Source organism: Ambystoma mexicanum, chromosome 9 (assembly GCF_040938575.1).
Source record: "Ambystoma mexicanum isolate Mex_15411 chromosome 9, UKY_AmexF1_1, whole genome shotgun sequence".
In the NCBI taxonomy this organism is placed as follows: domain Eukaryota; kingdom Metazoa; phylum Chordata; class Amphibia; order Caudata; family Ambystomatidae; genus Ambystoma; species Ambystoma mexicanum.
The window spans coordinates 261,987,095-262,014,613 of record NC_090931.1 but is presented as its reverse complement, the minus strand read 5'-3'; the positions used below and the strand labels follow the sequence as shown (position 1 = coordinate 262,014,613).

Sequence of the window (27,519 nt, the reverse complement as noted above, 5' to 3'; positions counted from 1 at the left end):
CGCCATTTTTAAAGCTCACTTTCGACTTGTTTTTACCGCGGTCGCGTCCTCGTCCCTTCGCTCCTTGGATTTGTTTTTTTTTTGGGCATTTCATCATTTTTTTCATGGTTTTTCATCTGACGGACCGGGTCTATGTGGATTTCAAGGATTTTGTCGTACGGATGGTGGATTTTTTTTTCGGATATGGCCTTTTTGGAAGTTTTTATTTTCATGGAGTAGCGAGATTACCCGGAACAGATTATTGGACTTTCGAGTAATATGGATTTTGGACACTTTTCGGTGAGTTTGGATACCTTTTTTTACTGAAGCTGTGGATTTCAACAAGGAAACGGTACTTTTTCACGGTTAATGCAACGTCATTTTGCACCTGGATTCATGGATTTTATGGGGGATTCTTCACCTTTTTAACACGGAATCTTGGCCACCATGAACTGTAAGTACTCTTTTTAGCATTTTAAGTTAAAAGCTATGGAATCTAAGTAAATGTCCATGTTCTCTACTGTGAATGCTTGTACTAATTGCACTAATTTACTATCATAGTCTCTGTATTTTTTGGTTTTCGGTGCCTGATTTGCCAAAGAAATTGTTTGCGAAATTCTCATTTCTTGGTGGTGTTCTTCTAACTTTAAGTCTCGCAAGAAATGCCACAAACTTGGATTTTGGGTATTGAAATTTTTACTTATGCGGCTATGCCAGCCTTCCAATGCGTTATTTGTTCAGGGTTTGTTCTCCATGGTGTTGCGGTAGCAGTTCCATAACTCAATTGTGTATTTTGGTCGGCGTCTGTTGCCACTCCGTGTTAACTGGCCTATCCATGTATTTTCGAAGTAGTCTAGTAAATTTGTTAATTCATCCTCATGATTTTTATAGTATTCACTGTCAATTAAATGTTCGTAATAATGAATAACATGATTCTCCGGTACAAAAGCCAATGCAAAAAGTTTTTTTATGTTAATCTGAAAGTAACTGTCCTCCGTATATTTTGCTGACAAACCTAATTTCTGTATTTTTCTCCAAACACTTTGAGTGAAATGAAAAAAACAACCCTTTATTGTAGTGTCTTTGTACACGCATGAAAAACCCTTGATTTGTGCTGTTTCAAAATCCATGATTATTGTCTCTGGTTGTGAATCTGGTGTAGTTTCCTTAATTTTATTGTATACGATTTTGTAAGCGTCCTCTGTTTTTTTTGGCATCAAAAAGTAAATCAGTGGTAATGTTTTGTCATTGATTGTTCCATGGACAGTATAAAATTGAAAAAACGGGTGGGGGCATACCTTAAACGTGGCGTCACTTTGCCAATATTTGCTTTGGCTTAGATGGCGAAAGTTTTCAGAGGTAGCGAACACCAAGATTTTTTCATTGTTTATTCCCATTTCGCCACAATAAAAATTTTCTCCTCTCGCTGTAATTTTAAAAATATCCGGAATACTTATATGTTCAAAGGATGTAGGTGGAGGGGGTAGGTTTTCATTGGTATGTTTTGCTCGGTTCATAGTGCGGTGCATCAACTTTTCAGCTGGTAATTGCGCTGTTACATGCGTTGGTAATTGGCCACAAACTTCCCTGAGTACCGATCCACTAGTTTCCCCCTCATGTTCTACTGCTTTTCTTTTAAGTTCCGTTAATGTTTTCCTGATGATTATATTTGTTTGATCAGGCATATGATTGTGTTCAGCGTTTCCCTTTACATCTGTTCCCACTGTTACTGCGCGGGCTGAACATTTATTTTTTGCATATTCTGTGCAGCGCCAGTATATTCTCTCTTTTCGCTGAAGTTCTTTACAGAATATGTGTCCATTCCATACCAGCTGCTTACTTCCCTTTTGGCTTTCTATAAACTCTATTTTGTTTTCCATTTTATCACCTGAAACGACACGTAAAAATAATTTTTTTGAGGTACTGTATATTATTTCTTTTATTGTAGACGTAATTTTTCATAATGGTAGTGCGTCTTACCTTTTCGCTAGTAAAAAGTACGAAAAAAATGCTGTCAATTGCCCGAAGTAACCTCTCAAGAGATGTTCTGTCAGGTAATGACGGTTTTTTCACAGCCGTTACCGGTTTCCTGCTATCAAAAACAAGGTGCTTTACTCAGGAATGTCATCTAGCGTGTTAACCATTTCGTAACCTATCTTTATCCAGTGTCACAGACAAGTGGGTGATTACGGACGAAGGGAAGGGGAGGGGGTGCTGGGATGGTTCGTGATGGAGGGTGAGGTTGGGGGGTTGGGGGGGGGACCCCCCCCCAATGATTATTTCTGGTTATTGTCTGATAATCGACCATTTTTTTTGTCGACATTTTTTTTTCGATAAAATGACTTCTTCCCTTGTATGTATAGGATGTCGACATTATTGTTTTCGACATTTTTTTTCGACTTTTTTGCATGTCGACATTTTTTTGTCGACATTTTGACTATAAACCGTCCCAATAAATATCAGGTAAGTCTTTGATGAGCGATCCGCTAATGTCCTTGCATTCGCTCACTAATGCTAATGTCTTTTTCCCCTTAGGGGCCAGGGTTCGGAAATGCCGAAGATACGGCGCCGACCCGAAGTGAACAGGGATTGACCCAACAGGTAAGTCTTATGGTGGAAATTAAGCCTTTCTTATTCTCTTCCCTAGCTCACCTTTGTTCTTGTCTTTTTCTCCTTTAGGCGCTGAAATGCGGCGGAAGATCCAGATGGTCGCTGATGGGCAAGAAGGCGCCTAGTAAAGGTGAGTGGAATGCTGCGCTGCAGCGAGCTATGCGATGTGCTTTTAAAAATGAATGTCTTCCCCGGATAAGCAGGTAATGTCTCTTCTTTCTCCTGTTCTCCTCTCTTCTCCCTTTACAGGTGTTCCAGGATGCTGTCGGGCGTGGCTGGAGTCCGGATGCAGGAGCAGACACGGTGAGCGTCCAGCTGCTAGGTGCAGAACAACGCGAAGCGTGAGTTGCTGCTTGGGCGTGGCTTAAATAGCCTCCAAAGTAGTTCCAGTTATGTATTCTTCCTCTAAGGTATGTATTCTTCCTCCGGCCACACCCGTGTGGTAAAGTAGTCCCATAGGTAAAATGGTCCCATTCAGGCCTCTAGGTGGCCTGGATGTTGCAGCACGGTCTGCATCAGGTAAATTCACACCAAGAACTTCTTAACACAAAGTCATCCTTTATGAGCCTGGCGCCTATGGCGCCTGGACTGTTGTCCAACATGAGCCTGGCGCCAAAGGCGCCAGGACTGAGTCCAAAGGGCCCCGACCTGGGGCCGCTGGGACTTCCCTCGGGAACATGTCTGCCTCTGGGGTTGCTGGGCCCGGTCTGGCTCCTTGGGGGTAGGCATCATGACAGTTGCAAAGATGTTAGTTGCCAAGTTGATCCATTCCTTTTTACTCGGTACTGTTTTGGATTTCCATTTTATTACCAGCAGCGCGCGGGCCGCTAGCAGTAGCTGTGGGACCAGTCCTTTGGTCCAGTCGTCCTCGTCCTTTTCCAGGCCGAACAGAATCAAGAGGGGGTTGGTGTCCCTTTGTATGCCATCAATTTCCTTAATCCCCCCCCAGGACCTCCTCCCAGAATACCTTTATGTGTGGGCAGGTCCACCACATATGCCAATAGTCGGCTACCTCGCCACATTCCCTCCAGCATCTCAGGCTCGTTGTCTCGAACATTTTAGACAGCCTGAGTGGATCGTATTGCCATCTGTGTAGGAGTTTAGTGGCGTGTAATTTATATTGGCTGGATATAGACATTTTGGATGCAGCTTTACACATTGTTTCCCATTGGTCGGGACTTACCTCATCTCCTATGTCTCTTTCCCATCTGCTTTTAAGTTGCTCCGTGGACCCGTACCCGGTCTCAATTAGCTCTTTATACATTACAGATATCAAACCTTTCATCTCGGACTTGGAGTCTAGGAGTTTTTCGAACGGAGTGAGATTCCTTATCAATTTGGCTTTCCATTCGGGTTTTGTAAGGACACCTTTTATCTGGATATATTGATAGGTGGATAGTGGGCCTATTCCTAGGGCTTCAGTTGGTTCCGGTAGTGGGATGAAGGCGTCTTTTTTTCTGCAGCTGCCCCACCCTTTCTATGCCTGCTTCGTACCAGGATTGGAATCTTCCTACATTGGGTATGTGGTCGTTAATGCCAGGGGACCATAAGTGGCTGAGTGGGGATGGCCAAGAGGTGATCTTATGCATCTTTTAACCTGGTCGCCATATATTCCAGATGGTATTCATATTGGGTGGTCTCTGATTCTGCGTTGGACTCTTTTGAGTGGAGTCCACAGCCATTCTGATACGGTGGCTGGGGAGAGGTAGTGATTATCCATGTGAGTCCAATGAAGGTGTTTATGATCACGTAAGTGTGGGATGAGGATACGTAATTGGGAGGCTTTATAATATCTTCGTAGATCAGGGAGGCCTACCCCTCCTTTGTCTTTAGGGAGTGTCAAAGTGTTGTACGCGGTCCTCACCCTCCTCCCCTGCAAGAGGAACCTTATCATAATGTTTTTAGCTTCTTGAAAGAACCCATTTGGTCTCTTGACAGGTGGCATCTGGAAGGGGTACAGGAACCGGGGAAGGCATACCATTTTAATGGCGTTGACCCGTCCCAACCATGAGATCGTAAGCTTATTCCACCTTTTTAGGTCAGCTGAGAAGCTCTGGAGGAGGGGAGGGAAGTTAGCCTCGTATAGGTCGGTCAGGGTTTTGGTGATCTGTATGCCTAAGTATTTCAGTGTAGAATGCTCAAGCTTGAGGCCTCGGGGTAGGAATTTGGTTTCGTTTTCCTCTTTTGTTTCTTGTAAAGGGAACAATATCGATTTGGTCTTGTTCACTTTGAACCCAGAAAGTTGGCCATATTCCTCTAATAAGTGGAGGGCACAGGGGACAGATTCAGAGGGGTTGGTTATGTGTAACAATGTCATCTGCGTAAAGTGCTATCTTGTATTCTGTCGTTCCCAACTGCATACCTTCTGTCCTGTGGTCAGTTCTCATGTTTTGGGCCAGGGGTTCCAGGGAGAGCGCAAATAGGATTGCAGAAAGGGGGCATTCGTGTCTAGTTCTGCGTTCCATTTTGAACCATCTGGAGTATTCTATGTTTACAAATATTGATGCCTTCAGAGCTGTGCATACTGCCTGTATTCCTTTCCTAAATTTCGGCCCTATTCCCACCTTTCGCAGAACCGCCCTCAGGAATTCCCACTCTACTCTGTCAAAGGCTTTTTCTGCGTCTATTGACAGTAGGGTGGGGTCACCAGGTAGTGTGTGCGCTGAGTGGACAAGATGGGAGTGTGTTGCGCATAGTGTCCGCCCCTTGCCTACCCAATATAAATCCGACCTGGTCATTATGTATGAGGTGAGGCACCAATACCTCCAATCGGGCGGCTAGTACCCTGGTGTAGATTTTAGCGTAGAGGTTGAGTAGGGAGATGGGGCAGTATGATCCACAGTATTTAGGGATTCTCCTTTCTTTAGGAATCACCGAAAGAGTTGGGGGCCTCTCCTGTTTCTATTATTTCATTAAATAGTTCTGTCAAGAACGGCGTTAGTAGTACGCTGAAGGTTCTGTAAAAAACGGCGGTGTAGCCATCTTCTCCGGGGGATTTACCCATGGTTAATCTTTTAATTGCATCTTGGACCTCAGTTTTCGATATTAGGGATTCTAAAAGTTCAGATTCAGGGTGTGATATTTTGGGCATATCAATCGAGAATAGATAGTGATCTGTATTTGTTTGCCCAAGATTCACTTCCTAGATGTATAGTGACTCAAAGAAGTTAGCAAAGCTCTCGGGGATGGTGTGGAGGGTATGTGCTATTGAAGGATTTTCTTCAATTATCTCCTTCACTTTTCGCTCTGCCCTTTGCTCTCTGAGTCTGGCAGCAAGTAGTGCATCGGCTTTGTCCCCCTTTTCGTAAAATTTTTGTTTGAGGAATCGGAGTTTGCGTACTATTTGCTTGTGCTCTAATAATCATAGCTCCTCCCTTTTGTACTGTGATGCATTTATTTTATCTTGATCTATGTCTGGGTTTCTCCTTATTACACTCTCCAATTGACATATTTCAGATCTGAGTTTATGTTCTATGATGTTTCGCTCTCTCTTCTTGGAAGACCCTTCGCGTATTAGGAGGCCTCTCCAGGTGGCTTTACCCGCTTCACATATTGTTTGTTTGGACACTTCGCCATTGTCGTTCAATTTGAAGTATTCACTCCATTTCACTCTTAAAGACCGCATCTTTCCATAGACTCTCATTACATCGCCACTTCCCTCCAGAGACGGGTAGGTCTATCCATTCTATGTCTATCATGACCATGTCATGGGTACAATTTCTGAGAGTGTTGTGGTATCGAGGAGTTCCTTAGTGAGGGATATATAGTCAATTCGGGTAAATGTTTTGTGCAGGTTGGAGTGGAATGTATAACCCCTTTCATTAGGGTGTTTGATTCTCCACACGTCTTTCACATCATACATCTCCATTATGTCAAATAGTGCGGTCACCTCTAATTTGATTTATCGTTTCGGGTTTGCCTGGGTTCCAGTCTTTGGTTGGATCTGCCCATTGGTTAAAGTCTCCTCCCAGAACAATATGGCCTGCGGCTTCCAACATTATTTTGGGTATTGTTTTCTCTAAGAACTTGACCTGCCCAGTGTTAGGGGAATATATCACTGCAATCGTTACTTTTACCTTTGCAATGTTCCCAGTTATCAAGAGGGCGCGCCCACTTACGTCAGACCATGTTTTGTCTACCTGTAGATTGATTCCCTTCTTGATCAGGATACCTATACCTCCCTTCCTGAGTGGCCCGGAGTCCCAAAGCTCCATTCCCCCTCTTTTCCCGATAATGCATCGTTCTTCGCCTTTAGCAAACTTTGTCTTTTATAGGAGAAGAATGTCAATTTGAGATCTACGAAATTCCTTGGCCACCAGCGACCTCTTGGTTGGCAAATTTAGTCCTTTCGCATTGTGTTCCTATCCTAAGGGAGTTCTTCCCCTTCTGCCCTTTATTCGGTGCCATTTTTAGAGTTTGTTAGGTGTGAGTTTGTGACCCATGCTAGGTAAGTAAAATGTACATAAAGTCCCACATTGTCATGAATGATCTGAAATATCACCGATGTTGCTACAACCTTAGCCCATTTCCCGTCCGCCCAGCCCTCCCTCCCCCCATCCTTCCTAAATTGGTGGCGTTCGATCGAACCAGATAGAAACACGGGTCCTGCATCGAACCACCCGTGGGGACTGTTACGTCACGTCCCCTTACTTAATGTAACATCTTACTCTTGGTTGAGCCCCATTTCAACACCCCCCCCCCCCTCATGTCCATGCTCTAACTTTATTTGAAGCCTACACATCTTTATCCATTCAAGTCATTGACATGTGTAATGGAATAAGAGTCTTCTTACCAAAGCTGTGGGGTCATCGGTTCTCTCCCCCCGGAGGGGTGTTAACTCTCTGAAATTTCCTCGAGCCCTTCACTCATTTCCTTCTGGGACCTTGTATTTGCCATCCTCGATCTCCTCGCAGTGGTTCGTCTCGATTATTTCCTTCAGTACATGGTCCAAGGAGGTCCGAGATACATGCCTTGATTTCTCTTTCTGACCTTAACTTGATTTTGTTGCCGTCGTATTCGAAGGAGAGGGAGAAGGGGTAGCCCCACCTGTATCTTCTGTCCTTTTCCTTCAAGTGTTTGGTACGGGGTCCACACATCCGTCGGAGTGCCAGCGTCGGGGACGATAGGTCTTGGTATATTGAGATCTGAGCACCTCCCAGAGTGATCGAATCATTGCCCGTCGCCCTTTTCGAGGATCCTGGTCTTGTCCTGAAAGCGATGGAACCGGGCGAGCACAGATCTCGGTCCACCTGGGGGACCTCCAGCTGTATGTATCCTCTCCATTTTGGGCTTGTCAATCGCGTCGTCAGCCACTAGGAGTTTGATGATATCGTGTAAGGTATTCCTCAATTCGCTTTCCGTCTCCCCTTCTCGTTCTGGGATGCCGTAAATTCTCAGGTTGTTCCGTCTTTCCCTGTTTTCTAAATCGTCAAGTTTAGTTTGAAATTCTCTTCCTGTTGTTCCAGTTCCGTCATCTGGAGATCAAGCTGTGCTTCCAGGGTGTCTATGGACGCTTGGTTGTTTTCGACACCTTTGAGTCTTTCTTCCATGGTGTCTAAGCGCTGCGTGATTTTGTCTATTTTAGAGCCGATGCTGGCACCCATATTTTTTATTTCACCTAGTACGGCGGCAATGTCTCCTTTGGTAGCTGCAGATTCACTCGCCAGGTTGTCTTTGTTTGCCATGTTAGAGTCACCGTTCTTTGTGGACGTCGAGACGTAGGAGAATGGGGCCAGTTTCTCTTTTATGTCCATGGGGCCTGTAAGGCTTCTGTGATAGCGCTGATGGTGTCCGGCGAGGAGATGGGGACCAGGGCAGAGGAGGCACATGCCCCTGAGACGGGGGCCCAACCCTCTGCACTATACGGCTTGCAGTCGTGACCAGTTTGTTGCACGTTCGGAGACGGGTTCCTGTAGCGTTTGGTGATGGGCAGAGGGTGCGAAAGGTGCAGAAGTATAGACGGGTCTCCAAGAGTCCTTTCAATTAGGTCTCGGGTCTGCAGGGGTCCCGGGTGTGTTTCCCTGTCTTGGGTGGTTCGGGGGTCAGTGTCCATAAGTCGTGACCTTGTGTTCCTTGTGGGGTAGAGCCTTGTGTGTCAGGGTTATGTCGTTTGGCGATTGTGGAGTGTGGTAGCACGGTGGAACACTTTCTCCCACGGTTGTGCGTATCCGCAGTATAGTCTCCAGGCAGATGTGTGGATGAGGGGGCTGTCTTTGAATTCCCTTCCGGGTACAGCAAGTATCCTCTTAGTGGGCAGCTTCAGTATATTATGTATGGTGGCATTCAGTCCAGCATGGGCACACGGGGCCTCTGGAAATTTGGGTATGCTTAGGTATGGCTGGGCATACCGGGGCGTTTGTTGGCTGTCTGTTGAACACACCCTCAATTTTGGTTATGTTATGATTAGGTGCGGGGTGCGCACCTGGGTGTCTGTAAATCCGACCTTTATTTACTGTGTTCTTCTGTGTCCTCCTCTCCTCTTTTTATTTCTCTTTTTTTCTCCCTTTTCATCGTTTAGTTTTTTATGTCTTTCCTTCTCATGCATGCACTGATTTCAAGTGTTGGAGGGTGTTTGGTGTTCGGGGCCTCCAGGGCGTGCACCCCCCTTTGGACACGGGCCACCGGTCCCGTGGCGGCAAGGCTTCGTGCTGGGAAGGCCGTCCGTGCCTCGCACAGGTCACAGCGAGGGGAGAGGAGGGGGAGGCTTCGGCTCGCGGCCGCGTACGCTGCAGAGGAGGGTGCTGTGAATGTGCTGGGGATGTATCGGGGGGGGTGCGGAGCGGGTGTGCGTTAGGCCAATCCCTGCGTCGGCCACGGAGGGAAGCACCAGGGGCTCGGTGGAAGCGCAGTGAGATTGCGGTCCATGCACGGCCTTACGGATGGCGAATGGGGGGTAGCCGCCTACCGTCTTCTAATGGAGGCATATTCTCCGCTATCTCTCGTGGAGGGCGCATCCGTCGCAGTGCCGATGGCTGTTTCAATGTGTGCAGTGGAAGGGATAAAGATGGTCACGCGGGAGACAAGGTGTTTCCGGATTCCCTTTGTTCCGCGAGCCCGGGATCCTCCTGTGATTGTTGCGCAGGCCTCTTCATATGCAAGGGGGCCGCAGAGCAGCTGTACGTAGGGTCTATCTCAGAGACGAGTTTTTAGGGCTTTCCCGGAACCGATTTCGATCGTGTTTTTTATCAAGTTGGGGGGGGGGGGAGAAATCTTCTGCCAGCACCACAGCTGGTTTGGGTCTCGTGGACAGGGGTGGGGGGTCAAAAGAAGGGGGCTCACACCATCTTAGGGACCCAGAGTCACGGACCTCACACGGAGTCAAGACACATCCGTGCACCCCCTGGTGGCCAGTCCCACAAATTCCCTTAATGTCTTTTAAACAGTTTTTCAGGCTTCGCCACTGATTGTCTGCTTCCCTCTGCTGGGTTCACTCTCGCCAACCTTTACACAAACAGTTCACTATGGGACTTTAGACTTCGCCCCATCTCTTTGGCATGCCGCCACCGGGTTCACTCTTGCCAACTTCTGCAACATTCTGTTCAAGCGCTCAATTCACCAATCGGGATTCATTTCCCTTTCTTTCACAATCATCTGTCGGTCAAAGACTTTCGATGGTACTGAGGATTTTACAAGATCCCTGTATGACCACTTTGACCTCTCTTCGCCTCTTCCCAGGGCCTTCAGGTTATGGTAGTCTCTTATCTTCGGGTAATCGCCCAGAGTTTCCTGTGTGAGCACCCGCGTGGTGCCAGACGCCTATGTTGTGGGTTTTATCCCTCTTTCTCAACAGTTCCTTTTAATCCTTTCAAAGTCGAAAATTTAGCTGCTTGCTACTTTTCGTTCAACACAGTTCGGTTTCTTATCGACTCTCCCCTCGACTCACCGGCTGTGATGAACCACTTGGCTTTCTTCTCCTTCGAGTCAAGGTTTTTACCACAGAGACCAGCGTCTCTCCCCGGCTTGGTAATCAGCAGAGGAGGGTCTCATGTACCATTGACATCTGCTGCAACACACGATGGCCTTTATTCACGGTCTCCTGTTTCCGTCTGCAGATGTTTCACGGGCCTGGATCGGAAAGTGCAAGATCACTTCTCTCCTTGTCATCCTCTCGGTATTCGCTGTGCGGTATGCCTTGCTCATCCTGTGCTCTCGTGCTCCACGTTTTATCCCTGTGGGGAAGGAAAAGGACCATCAGGTGTGTGTGTGATTCTGGTAAATTGCCTGACTTTGCCTGACCCTTCTATTGGGACATGTCAGGTAAACGGCTCCGGTGTTAGTCCGTTGTCTTTCGTGTTTGTGTCGGAAAAGGGTGGGGGCACTGTTTTAGAATATCCTACGCGGTAGGATGGGGAAATGGTGTTGAAAGAAGGGCGATACCGCAACTCGCCCGCCGGTGTCCCACTCCGCCAGGACCCCCCATCTAGGTGATCCTCCCTCACTGGCTCCCCCCAGGAACTGGATCCAATATCGATGGCTGTGTCCTAACCACAGATCCTCCTGGACCAGCTAGGGATACACCTTCAGGTTTCTCACACAGCTCATTTAGGTAGAGGAATCCATCTTGAAATAATGAATGCTTGCCTACAAGATGTGTTTCCGCTTGGCATGCTAAAGTGAGAATATTTGTTTTGCATTACTAGGTGTGGCGTTCAAGGAAGCAGGATACTGACCAAGAGAATGCATGTTCTACAATATTTTATTGTTACACAAATAGAAAATGCCTATATATGCCTATTCTAAGGTGGTTTCACTTCCTAGCAAAATACAAACTGGGACGGTCAGGCCAGTTGAGTTCTTAAACTAAACAGTCCTGGTCATAACTCTGCTATGCCTAATGCTACAGCAAAACATAACATAAATATAAGATCCCCTGTGCTCTAATGGGGATGACTATCTACCCCTTAGCAAAATTGACAGTTTTTTGGGATAGAGGTAAAGTGTCAGAATACAGTTCTGATAAACACAGGAGGATGACTCCCTCCTCCCAGCTGACTCCTCGTAGAGACAAAAGGGGCTCCTTGTGACGAAACAAAAAGTTCCAACGAAAAGTAAGGTTCAAAGTGTTCTGATGTAGAAAACAAAGTATAATGAAAATCTTCCAAATCAAACAAACTCAAACGTCTATGTGGTCCCGTCTGAGACAATAAGGATTTTAGTAGTAGTGGATCTTCCTCCAGTCCCTCAAGTACTACCTCCTTGTGATATTGGCCCGGTACTTGAGACTGAAAGTGATCTACACTGGAGGGTATTTGCTGGTTATTAGGTTCCCGGTCCCATCTGGACTTAGCATCTCCCCAAATACCTTGGTTCAGGGAGTTCTTCCTCGGGTCTTGGAACCGTAAGACTTGATAATGTTATTCTTCTCCGTCTTCAAGTACTCGGTTCTTGTATTCTGGAGGCCAAGGCTGTACTGAGACAAAGAAGAGTGTGAGAATACCTTTTGAGTTGCGGTTTGTTTGGTGTACACTCAAGGTATCGGGAGGTGGGGGGGTTCCCCAGCTTCTTAGTTGGTCTGTTTTGTAAGGAGTCTGAAGCAGGGCGCGGACATAATGGTGGCATTTTAATGGCTTAAAGCCTTTTTATTAAACCGCAAATGAAAATCCTAGCTTTCCCTAAATCTAAGAGGGGTTCCCTGCATTGAACAAAACTAAGGAAACTGTCAGAATGTCCATCAAAACAATAGTCCACTGTCCTGTATCCACAATGCCTATTTCCGGCCCTTACACTTAAACAAATATACAAAGGGGAAACTGGGACTCCTAACTGCAGAGAAATTACTCCATTCCTCTGAGTAATGTCCAGTGTTCATGCCACTGCTCGAGATGCAGAGAAAAGTAAAGTTCACAGTTTCAAAACAAAAAGGCACTTCAACAAGTAGCAGAAGAAAGGGCTGCTCTCCTTTTGTCACAATGTTAAAAATAAAACAAGAGGTAGTTTCTCCTTCTCTTGGCTTTTCCAACTCCCAGTCAACATCAAGGTACTACCACCCTTTCCCTAGTTACAATAGGCACAAATGTTCACAAAGTCAAGAGGTTGTCTTGTCGCTCTTAATGTTACAAAACTCCCAGTCAATATCCGGATACTGGCTCCCTTTCTCTGAATACTAAATGCACACATTTTCACAAGGCCAAGAGGTAGTTCCTCTTCTCCTGGCCTTTCCACGTTCTCCACAGGACCAGGGGGAATTACTCCCTTTCCCTGTTTTTTATATGATCAAGAGAATAAAGATTTCTTGTGGTATCTTTCTCAGTGCGCCAGCTTATTGCATAATTTATTATTTAGACAGGCTTATATCATGTAAGGGTTTTTCAAATGTCACAATTCCACTTAACTTTCTTTTTTGTTTGTTTATTTTAATTTTTGTTTCATGTATTTCATCTCTTTTCGGCATTGTACATCTTTCACACTTTAATTTATTAGAATTGTATACACATTTTTCTTATCTTTCTCTCTACACGTGTTTCTCCATTTTTCTATAATGGGTCATCAGGAGAGAATCTACAGAAAAAATCATGGTTATAAGCATTAGCATTATTTATTCTGTTAATACATTTAGCCCTTATTCCTGAATAGTTCCTCTGATAGTTCCCTGTTACTCTTGCTTATTCTTACTGTCCAGGGTTGTAAACCTTTTTTAAAGTTTAACACCTCACTGTATTGGAGCACAGTGGGAATGAGCTTCATCTTGATGTCACCATGAATATGACATTTCAAACAAAAATGGGTGTGAGTCCCAGACTCGCAATCTTCCTGCCTGCTATATATTCCTGCCAGGACTTTGGCTACTCTCTTTCATACGTTTGGGTGCGGGCCCACGACTTGCAATCTTCCTGGCTGTTATACTCTCCTACCAGGCCTTTATCAAGATTTACAGTGTATTGAAATGTGAATATCTTGCCTCTGCCGGCTTTCAGTACATTTGCTTCCTCATGTATTTAATGCCACAAAGAAGATATCTCCTTTTCTGGGATCGGGATTGGGTTTTCAACCCAGTTTCTCAACACATGCGGTTCCCCATACAGCACCCTGTTGTCTCACCTTTCTTCGATGGGCTCACCAGCTTCTCGTGGCGGCTTCCAGGTCTCCCATGGTCTCCGTCCGGCTCTGCGGTTTTGCTCTGTACTCTCGTAGCATTTCTCCCCCTTCCCAGTCCGTTCAATCCGTCGGAAGGCTCAGTCCTTCCTTCCGCTTTGACTGTCACACAGCGGAACCCTTTCGGAAGTGACCCTCGTGGGGACTCTGTCTCGCTGAGACTTTCTGCTCCACGGTTCTGCCTGCAGATCTCTGGTTCCTCGACCTGCGTCAAGAGGAAGAAGACTCCATGTTTCTCTACGCTCAGTGGATTTGAATGTCCCAGCACCAATAGGATTGGTACAAAAACTAGAGCGCATAGCTTGGTTCCTCCAGGTATTCTTCATCGCTCTGGGCCTCATCCCAGCACTTTGAGTCAGTGTCAAAGGGGTGTATTTAGGAACTACCCTATTTGTCATAAAAGGATGATCTTTTTCAACATGAAAATAGGATACGGAGGATTGGGGGAGTTGGGTCCTGGGTGTCAACCTCAGATGGGTAAGGGAGATACCATGTTCTCTCTGGAATATCATCCCTGAGTCCATAGGGAACTCCCTCCCCATGAGATCCTCCCTCATATTGACCCCCAAGGGGGTCTCCTGGACTGTGGCCACACCACTCATGCCACATGAGGGGATATTTTCCCCAGGAAAGTAGTGATAACATTGCCAGATTTGTCACAGTTTATAATCGGCTGTCTGGGGGGCACGTGCCTTGTTATGATGTGAACAGAATGTTGGTGTCACTGTGCTCCCACCTTGTGTATAATTTTGGAGGGGCTATCCCGTCTTGGGATGTGGCGATGCTTCCAACTCTTAGGGTCCCTTTGTATGGATTTCTGTATCAGAGGGGACCCTGGCGGTTCTTTGTTAACACCTTTTAAAGACACAAGTCCAGATGGGTTGTAACCCTTTTGAGGTACCCCTTTTTGTTCCAGGCGTCTCGGAGAAAAAAGGAAGATAACCCCTCCCACAGTGTTGTGGAGAGGGGCGACCAAACATGTTGCTGTCACCTTGGATTTCACGATCGGTAAGTGTTCGGTGGCTCTGCAGGGCGGCCTTCATTTCTTTTGGGTCACCTCTCCCTTTAGTTGCGGTAGGCCTCTCTTCCGAGGTCCCACTTTGACCAAAGTGCTCTCTTATTACAACTGTTTACCCACAAGGTCGGTGGGATTGGTCGCCGTACCTCACGTCTACTGGCTGTCGCCTCCTGGACAGACCTCCTGTCTCGGGTCGGGTAGTATTGTGGTTCAAGTCGATACCAGGTCTATGGTATCCTGCTGCTGAATCCCAGGTCTGGTCTGTGGCTTCGGGATAGAGAAGGGAAGGCAGTCTCTCTCTCCCTGCATCCCTGTCCTCTCCTTTGCCAACTGTCGGTCAGCTACCTGGACCCACATTTCCCTTTTGGATCATTTTCACACCTTTGCTGGCCTGGGTTGGCTTACCAGGCCAGGATCTAGTGGTTGTATTTCCCCATTGCTGGTCTCTCCGTAACCCTTCGTTGGGTATTGGCTCGCCTGCCAGATTGCGGTATTGGACCTTGCGATATTCCATATGCGTCTCTGCTGCTACTGCGACTTCCACTCATCATCTTCTCCTTTGGTGCCGTCGTCCCTTCCTGTTGAGCTTATATAGTGAGCTTGCCCAGGCATATCATTACCTTCTTGACCATTGGTTTGTAAATGTTCTCTCATGAATCTTGTACTTTTCCCCCATGAGCGGTTGTTAATATGAAGGGGAAGACATGACCACCCAAAGCATTATCATGGTTATCGGCTAAGGAATGTTACTGGACGTTTTTACAACAGGGAACTATCAAGTGACCCGGGTTCTTGAAGGGCCCATACACTAGTTTCGCGTCACTCCCTTTAACAGGGGTGCTCCCTCCCATGGGATCCTCCCGCGTTGCACTGCACCCAGGTGGATTCTTGGTTAGCAGCCACTCTACCCTGGCCCCATGTGAAACTCTTCCCCCGTAAGGAACTCATGGTGGAAATAGTAAAGACAGGCACAAGTGATCACAGTCAAAGGGTGTTTTTTGAATAATGAATGTAGGGTGGAAAAGCGCCTAAGCTAAACCTAAATCTAAGATGGAAGCAAGCGTTGACTATCAAATGAAAACTAAGGCAGTACTAGTGGCATTGTGTCAAAATGAAAGGGCCTATACTAAAAAAAACTATTACCAATTCTTTACAACTAATTACATAAAGAGTGTGGGATAGGGGATCGAAATAAAGGAAACAGTGTTCATATGATAAGTCAGGATATGATTGCCTTGAGGTCTCCCTTCCCCACGTTTTTAGCACGGGACAAGGTGGTACTGTGGAGCACAGCACACACTCGAGCTTTCCCAGCACCAGCTAACAGTCCCGTACCAGCTGGCACAGTACCCGCTCGAGCTTTCTCCGCACGAGCCAACAGTTCCCTTCCTGCTATTAGGTTCTTCGATAGGAAAGTCTTTTTACATTAAAAAGTCTCTTGCCTTTGAGGCCTGATGTATCCAACAAGCCAACACAAAGTTTTGCTTCACATATACTTTGGGTGATGGCTTCACCCCTGGTTCCCCCTCTTCTGGGTACAAACCCCTCAGTAATTGTATACAGCAAATTCATAAGACAGTTCCTGTTGCAGTGAACTTTGGGTGATGGCTTTCCACCCCTGGATCTCCCTCGGCCGGGCTCGCATCCCATATGACAAGGGGGCATTCCCTTCCCCTTGTCTTACAATACTTCTTGCTTCACAAATCTTAATGTCTTTTTAAACAGGCTTTCTTGCTTTTCCTCTCATTGTCAGTTTCCCTCTACCGGGTTCACTCTCGCCGACATTTCCGATTTACAGCTCATGTATTAACTTTTCACCATGTAGGATTCACTTCCCGTAGCTTTCTCAATCGTTTGCCGATGAAGACTTTCGACGGTACAGAGGATTTGACAAGACCCCTGTAGGACCACTTTGACCTATCTTCACCTCTTCCTAAGGCCTTCTGGTTATCGTAGTCTTTCTACCATCGGTTAATTGCCCAGAGTTTCCTGATTGAGCCCCCATGTGGTGCTGGCCTCCTCCTATCGCTGGTTTTCCCCCTCGTTTCTCAATCATATCGTTAAAGGTTCACATTAGCCTTTGTCTACCTTTTCTTCAACACAGCTCAGTGCCTTATCGACACTCACCGGCTGTGATGAACCGCTTGACTTTGGAGTCAAGGTTGGTACCACTGAGACAAGCGTTTCTCCCCGGCTTGGTTATCTGTGGAGGAGGGTCTCGCGTACCGTCGACATCTACTGCAACACACGCTGGCCTTTGTTCACGGTCTTAGGTTGCCATCTGCAGAGGTTTCACGGGCCTGTACCAGAAAGGGCTTCTCTCCTGGTCACCCTCTCGGGATTTGCCGTCTTTCGCCTGCTCTTGAACTGCTGTGCTGAGTTAGCCTTCACTTTGTGTGGCCTGCCTCGCTTTCGTGCTCCACCTTTTATCCCTGTGGGGAAGGGAAAGGGCCTTCAGGTGTGTGTGATTCTGGTCAATTGCCTGACCCTTGTATTGGGACACGTCAGGTAAACGGCCCTGATGTGTTCGTCCGTGTAAGTCTGTTGTCTTTCGTGTGGTGCGAAAGTGTTTGTGTGGAAAAGGGGGCGGGAGCTGTGCTTTGCAATGTCCTATATAGTAGGATAGGGAAAAGGTGTTGAAAGAAGAAGGGGGATACCGCATCTCACCCGTCAATGTCCCACTCCCCCAAAGACACCCCCTCCAGGTGATCCTCCCTCACAGGTCCACCCCCAGGAACTGGATCCAATAGCGATGGCCTTGTCCTGGCCACCTGGTTGACAGATCCCCGGGGATTAGCTAGGGAGACCCCCCTACCCAAAGAAGTGAAGCTATCTGTAAAACCGTCACATAGGCCACTGCTCAGTGTTTATTGTCGAACTCTGTCCACTCTTTAATTGTAGTCATTACTGGCTGACACGGTTTCTGTCCAAAACTTGATAAACAATTATAAATCCACTATAATGAGCTTTGAAATGTGGAGCACAGTAGAGTATGCCTATGTTTTGGCTAAATGACATGAGTTTGTTGCCCTGGGGCCCTAAAAGTAATGATTGCACATTATAACTGCATCCATCGGGCTGTTACTGCAATCCTACTGCCTTATGAGCTGGCAACATAGCACACTCGAGCATAACTTTCTGTGTAACCCCTGCCAAAGAAGATAAGGAGCTATTCCCTGGATGCAAGAAATTGATCAGAGGTGAGTCGGGCACCCCTTTTAATCTTGTCACGTGGTAGTTAAGCATTGACCTAGGTTGTCTACTACAGTGCAGTACGATCTATTTTATCTGCCTTTTTCTGTGATTCATTTTAGCTTGTTCAGTACCTCATTGAGTTAAGCGCTAGTTGCGGAGTTCTGTAACTACATGTCACATGTTCTAAACCCAGCATGGCAAATGTATCCGTTCATTCTTCCAAGGCTGTACACTCCCCAACATTTCACTCTTCGGCACCCCTGGGACATATGTTCATTGGAAATAAATGTCCCTGTTTTGCCCCAAGTCCACTGTCCGTGAACCACAGCTTCCCTTTTTGGCTGCAGTTGTCTTTCCCTCAGAGGCAGTGTAGCTAGGAAGGCACATGCTATACCTGTTACTTACAGCATTAAGAAATGTTAATAACCGTGATAGCAAGGACTATTTTTCATAGTAGTAGAATCCATTTTTTCCATAGGCATACCATTTTCATTTATTATTTGTAAAGGTGTATAGTTTTTGTTATTTGAATAATATTCATCCCTGCAAACCCCTTTTGATGGTTGTGGTTTTAGCAAAGCAAACGTCTTTTTTTCCCTTGAGAATTCAGTAAATTCCTAAGTACCCCTGTTTTTTTAACAACTCTGGTGACCCTCTTAAAGGAAAAGAACATTTTATTGGATCATAGGTTGATGATTATCTTCCTAAAATGGATCTCCTGCAAGAAAGGAATGCAATGATGGTACAAGTTAGGAATGGTCATTATAGATTGTATGGTGAAGATATTATGAGTGAGAGGAGAGTGATAGTGTGACAGTGGTAAAAAGAGCAGCCTGTGGAACGTGGCTGCAGGATTTTATTATGTCTGCCAATGTTTTCTTAGGGCAGTTTCAGAATGGAGGTCTAATTTCTACATATGCCAAACCATTTGGAAAGGACAATGTGACACAATAAATTCCAAGTGATATGTAAGAAGTATGCAGGTGAGCGTGTCGGGAGGTATGACAAATCCTGTGGAGTCATCACTGATCCCCCAGCTTAAAATCCCCTCCCATTTGGCGAGGGGAAGGCAGCCGCTACCTGATCCTGACTCTGGGGTTTTCATTATGAGGGAGGATCCCATGGTAGGAGATGGCTGTTGAGAAGTGCTGACTACCTTGGGAGGGATGCAGTATTCTTTTTATGAGGAGGAAGATCCTATAATTCCCAAATACCTAATGGCATGCTGTCACTGCGCAAGTCCCTCCCATGTTTTAAACCCAAAGAATATTATATGAGACCACCCTAAACAGAATAAGTTTTACACCTTAGGAATTCATGAGTCACATGTGACGTCCCCTGATTATAATGATTCTTTCATGGGTAAAAGTCCTGAACATAATATACCTGCACATCATTTTCACATAACATCCTCTGTTTGTCATAAACTTAAGTGCAACCAGCAATTGAAACAATATAGCCTTGAAAAGAGTAAAAACATTATGGACTTCAATTTCCATAATACCCATGGTACTCGGTCAAGAAAGAGGAGAGAAGAGTCAATGTGAAACAGGACCAACCTTAAACCAAAGGTGCAGGCTTCTTGTTCTAATCATTGTCAGCTGTGCGGGAGATTTAAAAATGATGCACCTTACTATGCATAAGGGAGTGGCAGGAGAGGAGGAGACGGTCATAGCCTGAAGGAAGAAGGAACAGAAAGTCATGGTGGATGCAGAGCAGAAGACGAGCTCTGAGGCAGAGCAGCCAGAATGAGCCACGGCGGAGGAGAGAGATGCTCACAGGCACCTGCTTGGAGGCGGCGCATGCTGGAGGATAGAGGCTGGTAGGCAGCAACTGCAAGACCCGACAAGATGCGGCCTTGCAGCACGGTCGAGGTTTTACTGGTGGCCGCAAAGAAAACCGACATGGGAACCACAAGAGGCTTTATGCAACTGGGGCAAACGGCCCAGTAACGGTGCTCCGTTACAGCCCCACGTTCACCCGGTGAGTCAACCAGAAGGAGTTGGGGGCCCGGAACATGTTGTAAAGCTAAAGGACACTTGGAGAGGCAATTTAAACACCAAGTAGAACAGAAGGGCAACAAGGGTACAGTTCCCCTCACATGAGATGTCAGTCTAGGGAAACCTGGAACCTGCATAGCCACCAGCCAAGAGAGATTGAAGAGACGGAAGCGCTAAAAGACTACAATTCTTCACACATGAGATGTCAGTTTGGGGAAACCTGGAACTCACTTTGCCGCAAGCACAGCAACATTAACTGTTGTGTGAAGTAGAAATCAATCCTGGCAGGCTAGTGAACCGGGAAGCTAACAAGTTTTGTGAACTAGAAAACATTGCTGGCAGGCAAGTAATCCAGGAAAGGAACAGTTGCTCTAAAGAAGAAAAACTGTTTTACAAAGAGTGTGAAGATATTTGCTTTATTATTGTGACAAACTATTGTACAACAAGAGAGACTTGCTTTGCCATTCCGACGGGAGTATTCTATGAGTAAGATTATTATTAAATCCTTCAGAGCAATCATTTTGGCATCTTAAAAGGAACACTTTGTGAGAGAAACAGTTGCTTTGTTTTCTAAAATGTATTCTATGGGAAAGACTATTATTGCATCCTTCTGAGCAACCATTTGGACATTTTGAAAGGTTTTCTGTGATATTACGCATTTAAAAGACTGAACACAAAACAGACTGTTGAGTTACAATTTTGAACTGTTGCACATTTTAGTTGAACTGAAAACAGAGACATTTTCCTTGCACACTGTAATTGTATATGTTAGTGTCAGGGTCAGATATACTGTGGAGACAATGTTGAGTATCTTTAGTTTTAGTTTGCCAGGTAGGGACATTCTTGTTAGGATAGGGACAGATGGGCCTTTATTCTAACCCCTTTTATTTTTAACAAACATGGCAAATGTTGAGAAAAGTGAATTTCAGAAATACAAAATCCCAATTGTGAGAGCTAATTTACATATTTCTTTAACAGATGATACAATTGTCAATTCAGATTTGACATATGGAATGAAGAGGAATGAAAAACAGTATCTTGGGGACCTTCCAGACACTGGCAGAAGAAAAAGTAGCGACTGCCTCAGTACAGGTCAGGAAAAGTTCATGGAACATTTTTACCTGTAAATATGAAATACTTATGATAGCAAAGTAGATGACCTACAGAGCAGACCCTGAAACATAATATCTGCATGAATAGGATATACTCCTAGTTGTTATTCTATACTTATAGGTGCTAAATCGTGTAGGTTCTGTTTATTCTTTTGAGTGTCTTTATGGTAATGTGTATATACAGTCACATACAAATAATCACATTGGGTTCTTCTGGAGTGTGTGGAACCTGCACCATATGTCCTCATGCCTCGAAAGCTAAGTCTATCTACTTCAGTGAAACGCAATGTCACAAAATCAATCAGTTCATTAATTGTAAGTCTAAATTTGTCATCTGTGATCATCTGCACCTGCAATTTGAAGTATATCGGGACCACCATCGGGGCACTGAGAACTAGGATAAGAAAACATCTGTCTCTCTTAAATTTGCAAGATATCCACTGGCATTACATTGACAAGGAAATCATCAACTTGAAAAAAAAGAGGACATCAGATTTGTGGGACTTGAACTCATTAAATGTGATACCAGGAGGTGACAGGGAGCTAAGACTCTGACAACATGAGGCAAAACTCATCTGTAAATACTGAAGCGTGAGCCAAGGCCTCAACTCTGATCATGAATGTTTTTCTATGAAACTATGAACAGATTTATCAATTCATCCAAGTTCGCGCCCCCCCCACTCCTAGCGTCTCCACCAGGACATGCTGCCTTCTCTATCCCCGGCCCCTATTCACATCAACCACCCCTCCCTGTATACTTCACCACCCCCACTCCTGTGCCCTAACTGCTGCCAGGAACCACCATAGCATGCCTATATGCAACAAGCCACATTGTTGGTGACTTGACATATATATATATATATATATATATATATATATATATGTTCCCCCCCCTCCATGGAGATATCTACCATGCAGCACCACCACATCACACACTCAAGTAACAAATACTGCTTTATTAACTCCATATATACGTGTCTCCACCTGGAGCCAACCACCTCGCTGTGCCACATCATCGCGGACCTTGACAACAATTTGTCTCCATACACATACATGCGTCTCCATCAAGTGCTACATGCCATTCTACCATTGGGCAGTCTCCAACAAGTCTTACATTACATTCTACCAATGGGCAGACCACTTTATCGCCCCTTTTCCTAATGACCACCAGCCCCTAGACCACGGTCACCACATCAAGAACAGACATGGTGCTCTACCATGAGGCGCACACTTGTGCGCGCCAACATACACGTTAACTTTAAATTGCCACCTGCAACCAGTGAAACACCCCCTTACCACTTGCCTTGGCCCTAGGGCCATCCCTTTATTCCATTTTGCCAGCGATTCTGCTACAATATCATCATCCAATTTCTTATGCGGAATATACATTAGCCAATCCCCCCATTTAGGGGTGTTTCCCTCCAATTTCAGCAACTGTTAAACTTGCCACCTATCAGAGCGCATCTCCCATATCGCTCCGGCCAACCAGCATTCACATGTTATATATAAATACATCAGAGATGGCGGCCGGGATCAAAGGATTACTGTGACCGCTCATTGTTTCTCCGGAGGCCTCGCAGGCCTGAAAGGTAAGCCTGTCCAGTCCTGAGCATTGCCCCAGCACTCTTATCCACCCACACTAGCATCCCCACACCAACACTGCCACTACACCTGTATCCATACATGGGTTCCTGCAACTAGGCACGGTGGCCCGTGGCAGACACAAACAGTCCTATCACTCTGCCCCTCCAGCGTCCAACTAAGACAGGCACACCACTCCTGCTGCCACGCTAACCAGACATTAACCAGACACGCTCCAACTTTCACCTGAGACTCGCCGGCATCTCCCCCGCCACCCCCCCAGCTACATCCATCACTCTCGAGTGACCATGCGCTCCTGACACACTCCATGCTCCCACGTAACCTCAGACTCACCTCTGCCCACAGCACAATGTTGAACACACGTTGCTCATCACCACAACGATAACGCTATCCATTCACGCCTCACACCTAGACCCGGGTTCCAACCAGTGCTCCAAGCAGACCTTACTACCCACTTGCAACAAGCCCACAGGGGCGATCCATCCCATTACCCTGCCAGCAAAACACCCCCCTCCTGACCAGCCAACATTGCACAAACTGCCATATCACTCAACTCTGCTTGCTCATCCTTACTCTCGCCAGCACACAGGCTACAGCCTCGAGCCTGCACACCACCAGGCCACTACCAGCCTACTAACACTCCCCTGACCCTTCCTAGCATTATAGTCACGTGCTCGCCTTAAGCAGCATCCTTGCCCCCTCTGTCTACATGACTCTGTATTCATTCTCTCCTCCAGTTTGCTATCCAGCATCTAATTCAATCAGTAACTTCTATCAAGATTTTAAACTAAGCACTATTCTCACCTGCTAAGTTCAAACCCACTTACCTTAATACGTTAAACTCCCCCTCTGCTCAACCCAATCTAACATTTTCTCTCCTCTTTTCTCTCTCCCTGTTCGCTGCTTGGTGCATTCTCTCTGCTACCTATTGTTACCAACCTCCATTCCTCTACCATGGGCGCTAACCACTATGTTAAAGGAAATTGTCCATTGTGAACAATGTGTTCTATCTATGATCGACTCACTATCACTTGCACTCCACCTCACACACTGTCACCTTATACCCTAATGCATTCATGTCACCTGGCAATGAACACTGTCACAGTTCTCCTTTTTGATTACAGTTGGTTGCCACTCACCACACCACTGCAATGTACACTATACTACTTTGTTGTAGCACACCCTTGACAAAGACCTTCTGGTCGAAACACATGTCGGCACTCTATATGTGATCGGGCACTACATGTGCTCAAAGATCATGGCAACTATATGCCAATAAAGTTACACCCTTCAAATCAACTGAAATGACAAGATGTATCATTTACTCGCTCTTGACATACTACCCAACTGGTCATAATACTCAAGATCCAGCGCTGCAGCAGACAGGGCTCTTACTAACCCTTCTTACCTCCCAATACGGGACATTAAAGCATTGTCCCGCAAGAACCCAGTAACCGGAAGAAGGACACACACATCATATATAATGTGATCAGCGCAGTGATCCATCTTTCCTAAATGCTCTCATCTTTACCCTGATTACAAGGTTGGTACAGGGCTGCAGATAGAGCCTAGTTTACAATATGAGGGTGACAAAATAAGCCAACATGTTTGTTGGACTTGATTTGTAAACAAAGCTAGGAGTTATAATTTGTAAAAGTTGTTTTTTCTTCAACAGGTTTTCCTTTTCTCAATTCAGATGATCTTTTCACTGGCGAGAAAAAAATGGAGTCTTGTTTAATGGATCGTCCTAATACAGAAGAAAAAGAAAAACACACAGATCTCAGTTTAGGTACGTTCTTTAGAAATGTTTCTGCTTTGTTACATGAATAGTAACGGGCAATGATGGGTGACTTCTTCAGAGCATAACTGCGTCTAATTTATTTTATTTATTTTATTGTGCATTTGTAAGGCGCTTATACATCAAGAAATTGTGTTTCAAAGCGCCCACAGGGCAAAGGGGAGGGAACAAAGGAACAAAAGCGAAATAAAATAACAATGATGAACAAAGACAGAGGCGGTCCTACTAGGCCTTGTGTACATTCGGAACATGCAAGTGCAGGGAGAGAGAGGGGACAAGGGAAGGGGCGTAAGTGCTAGAGGTTCCACAGAGGGGGAGTGCCAGAGAGTCAGTTGCAAAGCGAGACCACTTGGAAAAGGGTGGTCACCTGCCAATACAATAAATGCAGGCCTGTGGGACAGCAGAGGCCAGTGGGTGCCCAAAGGTAAGTGCAGGGGCAGGGCGAAGGCTGAAGGTGATTGGATGGGAGGCCAGGACCCAGAAGGACACATAAGGCCCAGGCCACCAATCCCAACGAATGTGGGGTTTAGCACAGGAGGGAGAGGGAGAGGGGGAAGGAGGAGGAGAAGAGTAAATTTGAGGAGATCTGGCTCAAGATAGAGAGGAAGGGAGAGGCTGTTCCAGAGGAGGGAGCCAGCGAGGAAAGAGATTAGCCATACACTTGCTGCTTAGAGAAGCGCTTGACACGCAGAGAGTTGGATACGGAAAATCGGAGAGATATGGAGGGAGAATATTTGGTGAGAGCAAGTTGTAGATAGCGTGGTCCCCGGCCCCAGACAGCCTTATGGATGATGCAGAGGGATCTGAATTTGATCCTTGCATCAACCGGGAGCCAGTGGAGAGATTTTAGGGCTGGAGAGATACGGTCCCTCGGCTTGAGGTGAAGGATACGTCTTGCAGCCCTATTCTGGATTAGCTGGAGGGGGCGGAGAGAGGAAGAGGGTAGAGTGAGGAAGAGGCTGTTGCAGTAGTCCAGCCTAGAGAGTACCTGAGCTTCTGGGGAAAAGTGAGGAAAGGGTGGATACCTCTGAGGAGGTGGGGTTGGAAATGGGCCTTCTCTGCAAGGTCCAGGGTATGAGGAAGGAAAGGGAGAGACAAGACTAACATGACTCAGAGTTTTCTGGCTTCAGATGAAGCAGAGGGGGGCGAGCCCATAGGGGGGGCATGGTATCACAAGTATGACACTGACTCAAAAGCTACAAGTTTCAAAACCTTTAATACATTCTTGAGGTTTGGAAAACTCCTACTTTGCCCTATAGTTACGATGGGAGTAGTCTCTACCATCAAATAATAAAGAAAACACAGTCCTAGTCAGTCTGTCGGATCAAAATGGCCTATACTAAAAAAAAAAAAGAAAAAAAAAAATCCTGCCCTATCTCTTATACATAAATTGTTTAAAGGGGAATGTGTATGCAAAGGAAAGTCAGTGTGAAAACATAAAGGATCAAGGTGGCTGAGTCAGTTCTCCTCCCTATCCTGGATAGAACAGAGTAAGGCGGCCTCCATAGACAGGATGACACACTCTGGCTCAAGTTATAAAAAAAAAAGGCAGTTCAAAACCTAGTTTGAGGGCCGCTTGGCCTTTCACTTTAAAGTCACTTATTTTAAGTTCACCAAAAGTTCTTTCACAGTTCAACAAAAATTCACGTAGGTCTCCCTCTGTCTACCTCGGAGCTCCCAAGGCAGCATCAACAGTTCATGTAGGTCTCCCTCAGTCAGGCTCAGACCTCTGAATAAAAAATACCTGATTCAACGTAAATCTCCCTCAGCTGGTCTCAGACCTTGCAACCTTCATTCACATTCGTTTGGGGTTCCCTTCCCCTAACTTATTTCACATTTGAGGTCTCCTTCAGTCGGGTTGGGACCTTTCACTGATGTCGACTATGTTGAAATGTGCAAGGTTTTTCCATAGACCTCTGCAGGATCACTTTGACTTCAGCTCTCCCTTATGTTATTTGCCCCAGTGTCTCTTGGTCTCGGTAGGTCCATAACACAATCAGAAAAGCTCAAAGAAATCCTTCTCGTAAAGCATTCACCTTTTACCTTCCTCTTTCGACAGGATTAATCTTGACCATTGCGCATTTCACAGTTTGTTCACTTTGTCGCTTTATTACAAGACCTCAGATATTTCACTGAGACTTTCGAGTGGGCTATTTCCTTTCACCTGACCACTCTGCTACTTTGTATCATTGGCTTCACAGTTATCGATAAGTTTAAAGTTCACTACTGTTTTGCTTTCTTTCGCGGCTCATCAGCACGTGCACAACCTTCAATTGTGAGATAACACTGTTGCGGCTTTAATCTTTCCTTGACACAAATCGCCCTTTCATGGCTTTCACTAACTCACAGGTTGTGTGCATTCCTTTCTTTTCTCTGCAGTTTTGATTCACATGTCAAGGTTGATACCACAGGCTTGGCCTTGCCTACCCAACTCTGCCGTTGACCCGCGAGGGTCGCATGCATCCTTGAAATACAACGCAGGCTTCTTGTCTGGGATTTGCCTTTCTCCAAGTATCCCTCACAGTTTCCTGGAGGCAACAACCTCCTGCAGCAATCTTTAGGGTTTCCCTACCCCTTGCTCTGGTCCCTCGATTGGGCGTCCTGCTCCAGTGGGTTTGCCTTAGCCTCGGAGGATCGGCTCCTACTCATGTCTCACCTTGGTCTGAGTATGTGCCACTGTTCTGCTTTTTATCCGTATGGAGGCAGCTAATGGGTATCAGATGTATGTAATTAAGGTGAAGTGCCTGACTTTGCCTGGCCTTATTAACGGGACATGTCCAATGAGATATGCAAGTGTTAGCCTTTTACTCTGTCCTCCTCTTTCTCGGTTCAGTGTTTGTGTAGAAATGGGGGGGGTTGAAACATTGGAGAATCCTATAAAATAGGATGGGGTATGGGCATGGGAAAGGGGGTGATACCGTGTCTCACTCCCACTCCCTGAATCTCTCTCACCCAGGAGATCCTCCCGTACTAGTCCACCCTCAGGACCTGGATCCAAAGGCGATGGCCATGCCCTGGCCACATGAGAGAGAGATCCCCCGGGAACTAGCAAGTGAGACACCCTTTGGTTTCTCACATTGGGCAGAGTGAAGGGAGGAAAGAAGGAGCAGGAGT

The 27,519-nt window shown here is 46.0% G+C and overlaps 1 protein-coding gene across 6 annotated transcripts in view; it reads left to right on the top strand.

Moving 5' to 3' along the window:
- Positions 1-27,519, top strand: part of LOC138487942 (zinc finger protein 354A-like) — a 212,441-nt gene that overhangs the window by 86,496 nt on the left and 98,426 nt on the right. For 5 of the 6 annotated variants that reach the window (XM_069614592.1, XM_069614587.1, XM_069614588.1 and 2 more), the window contains exons 4-5: positions 20,872-20,985; positions 24,283-24,396. In XM_069614592.1, coding sequence (XP_069470693.1) covers positions 20,872-20,985; positions 24,283-24,396 — 228 coding nt within the window. The remainder of the gene's footprint in view (positions 1-20,871; positions 20,986-24,282; positions 24,397-27,519) is intronic. The other variant, XM_069614589.1, reaches the window with a different exon arrangement.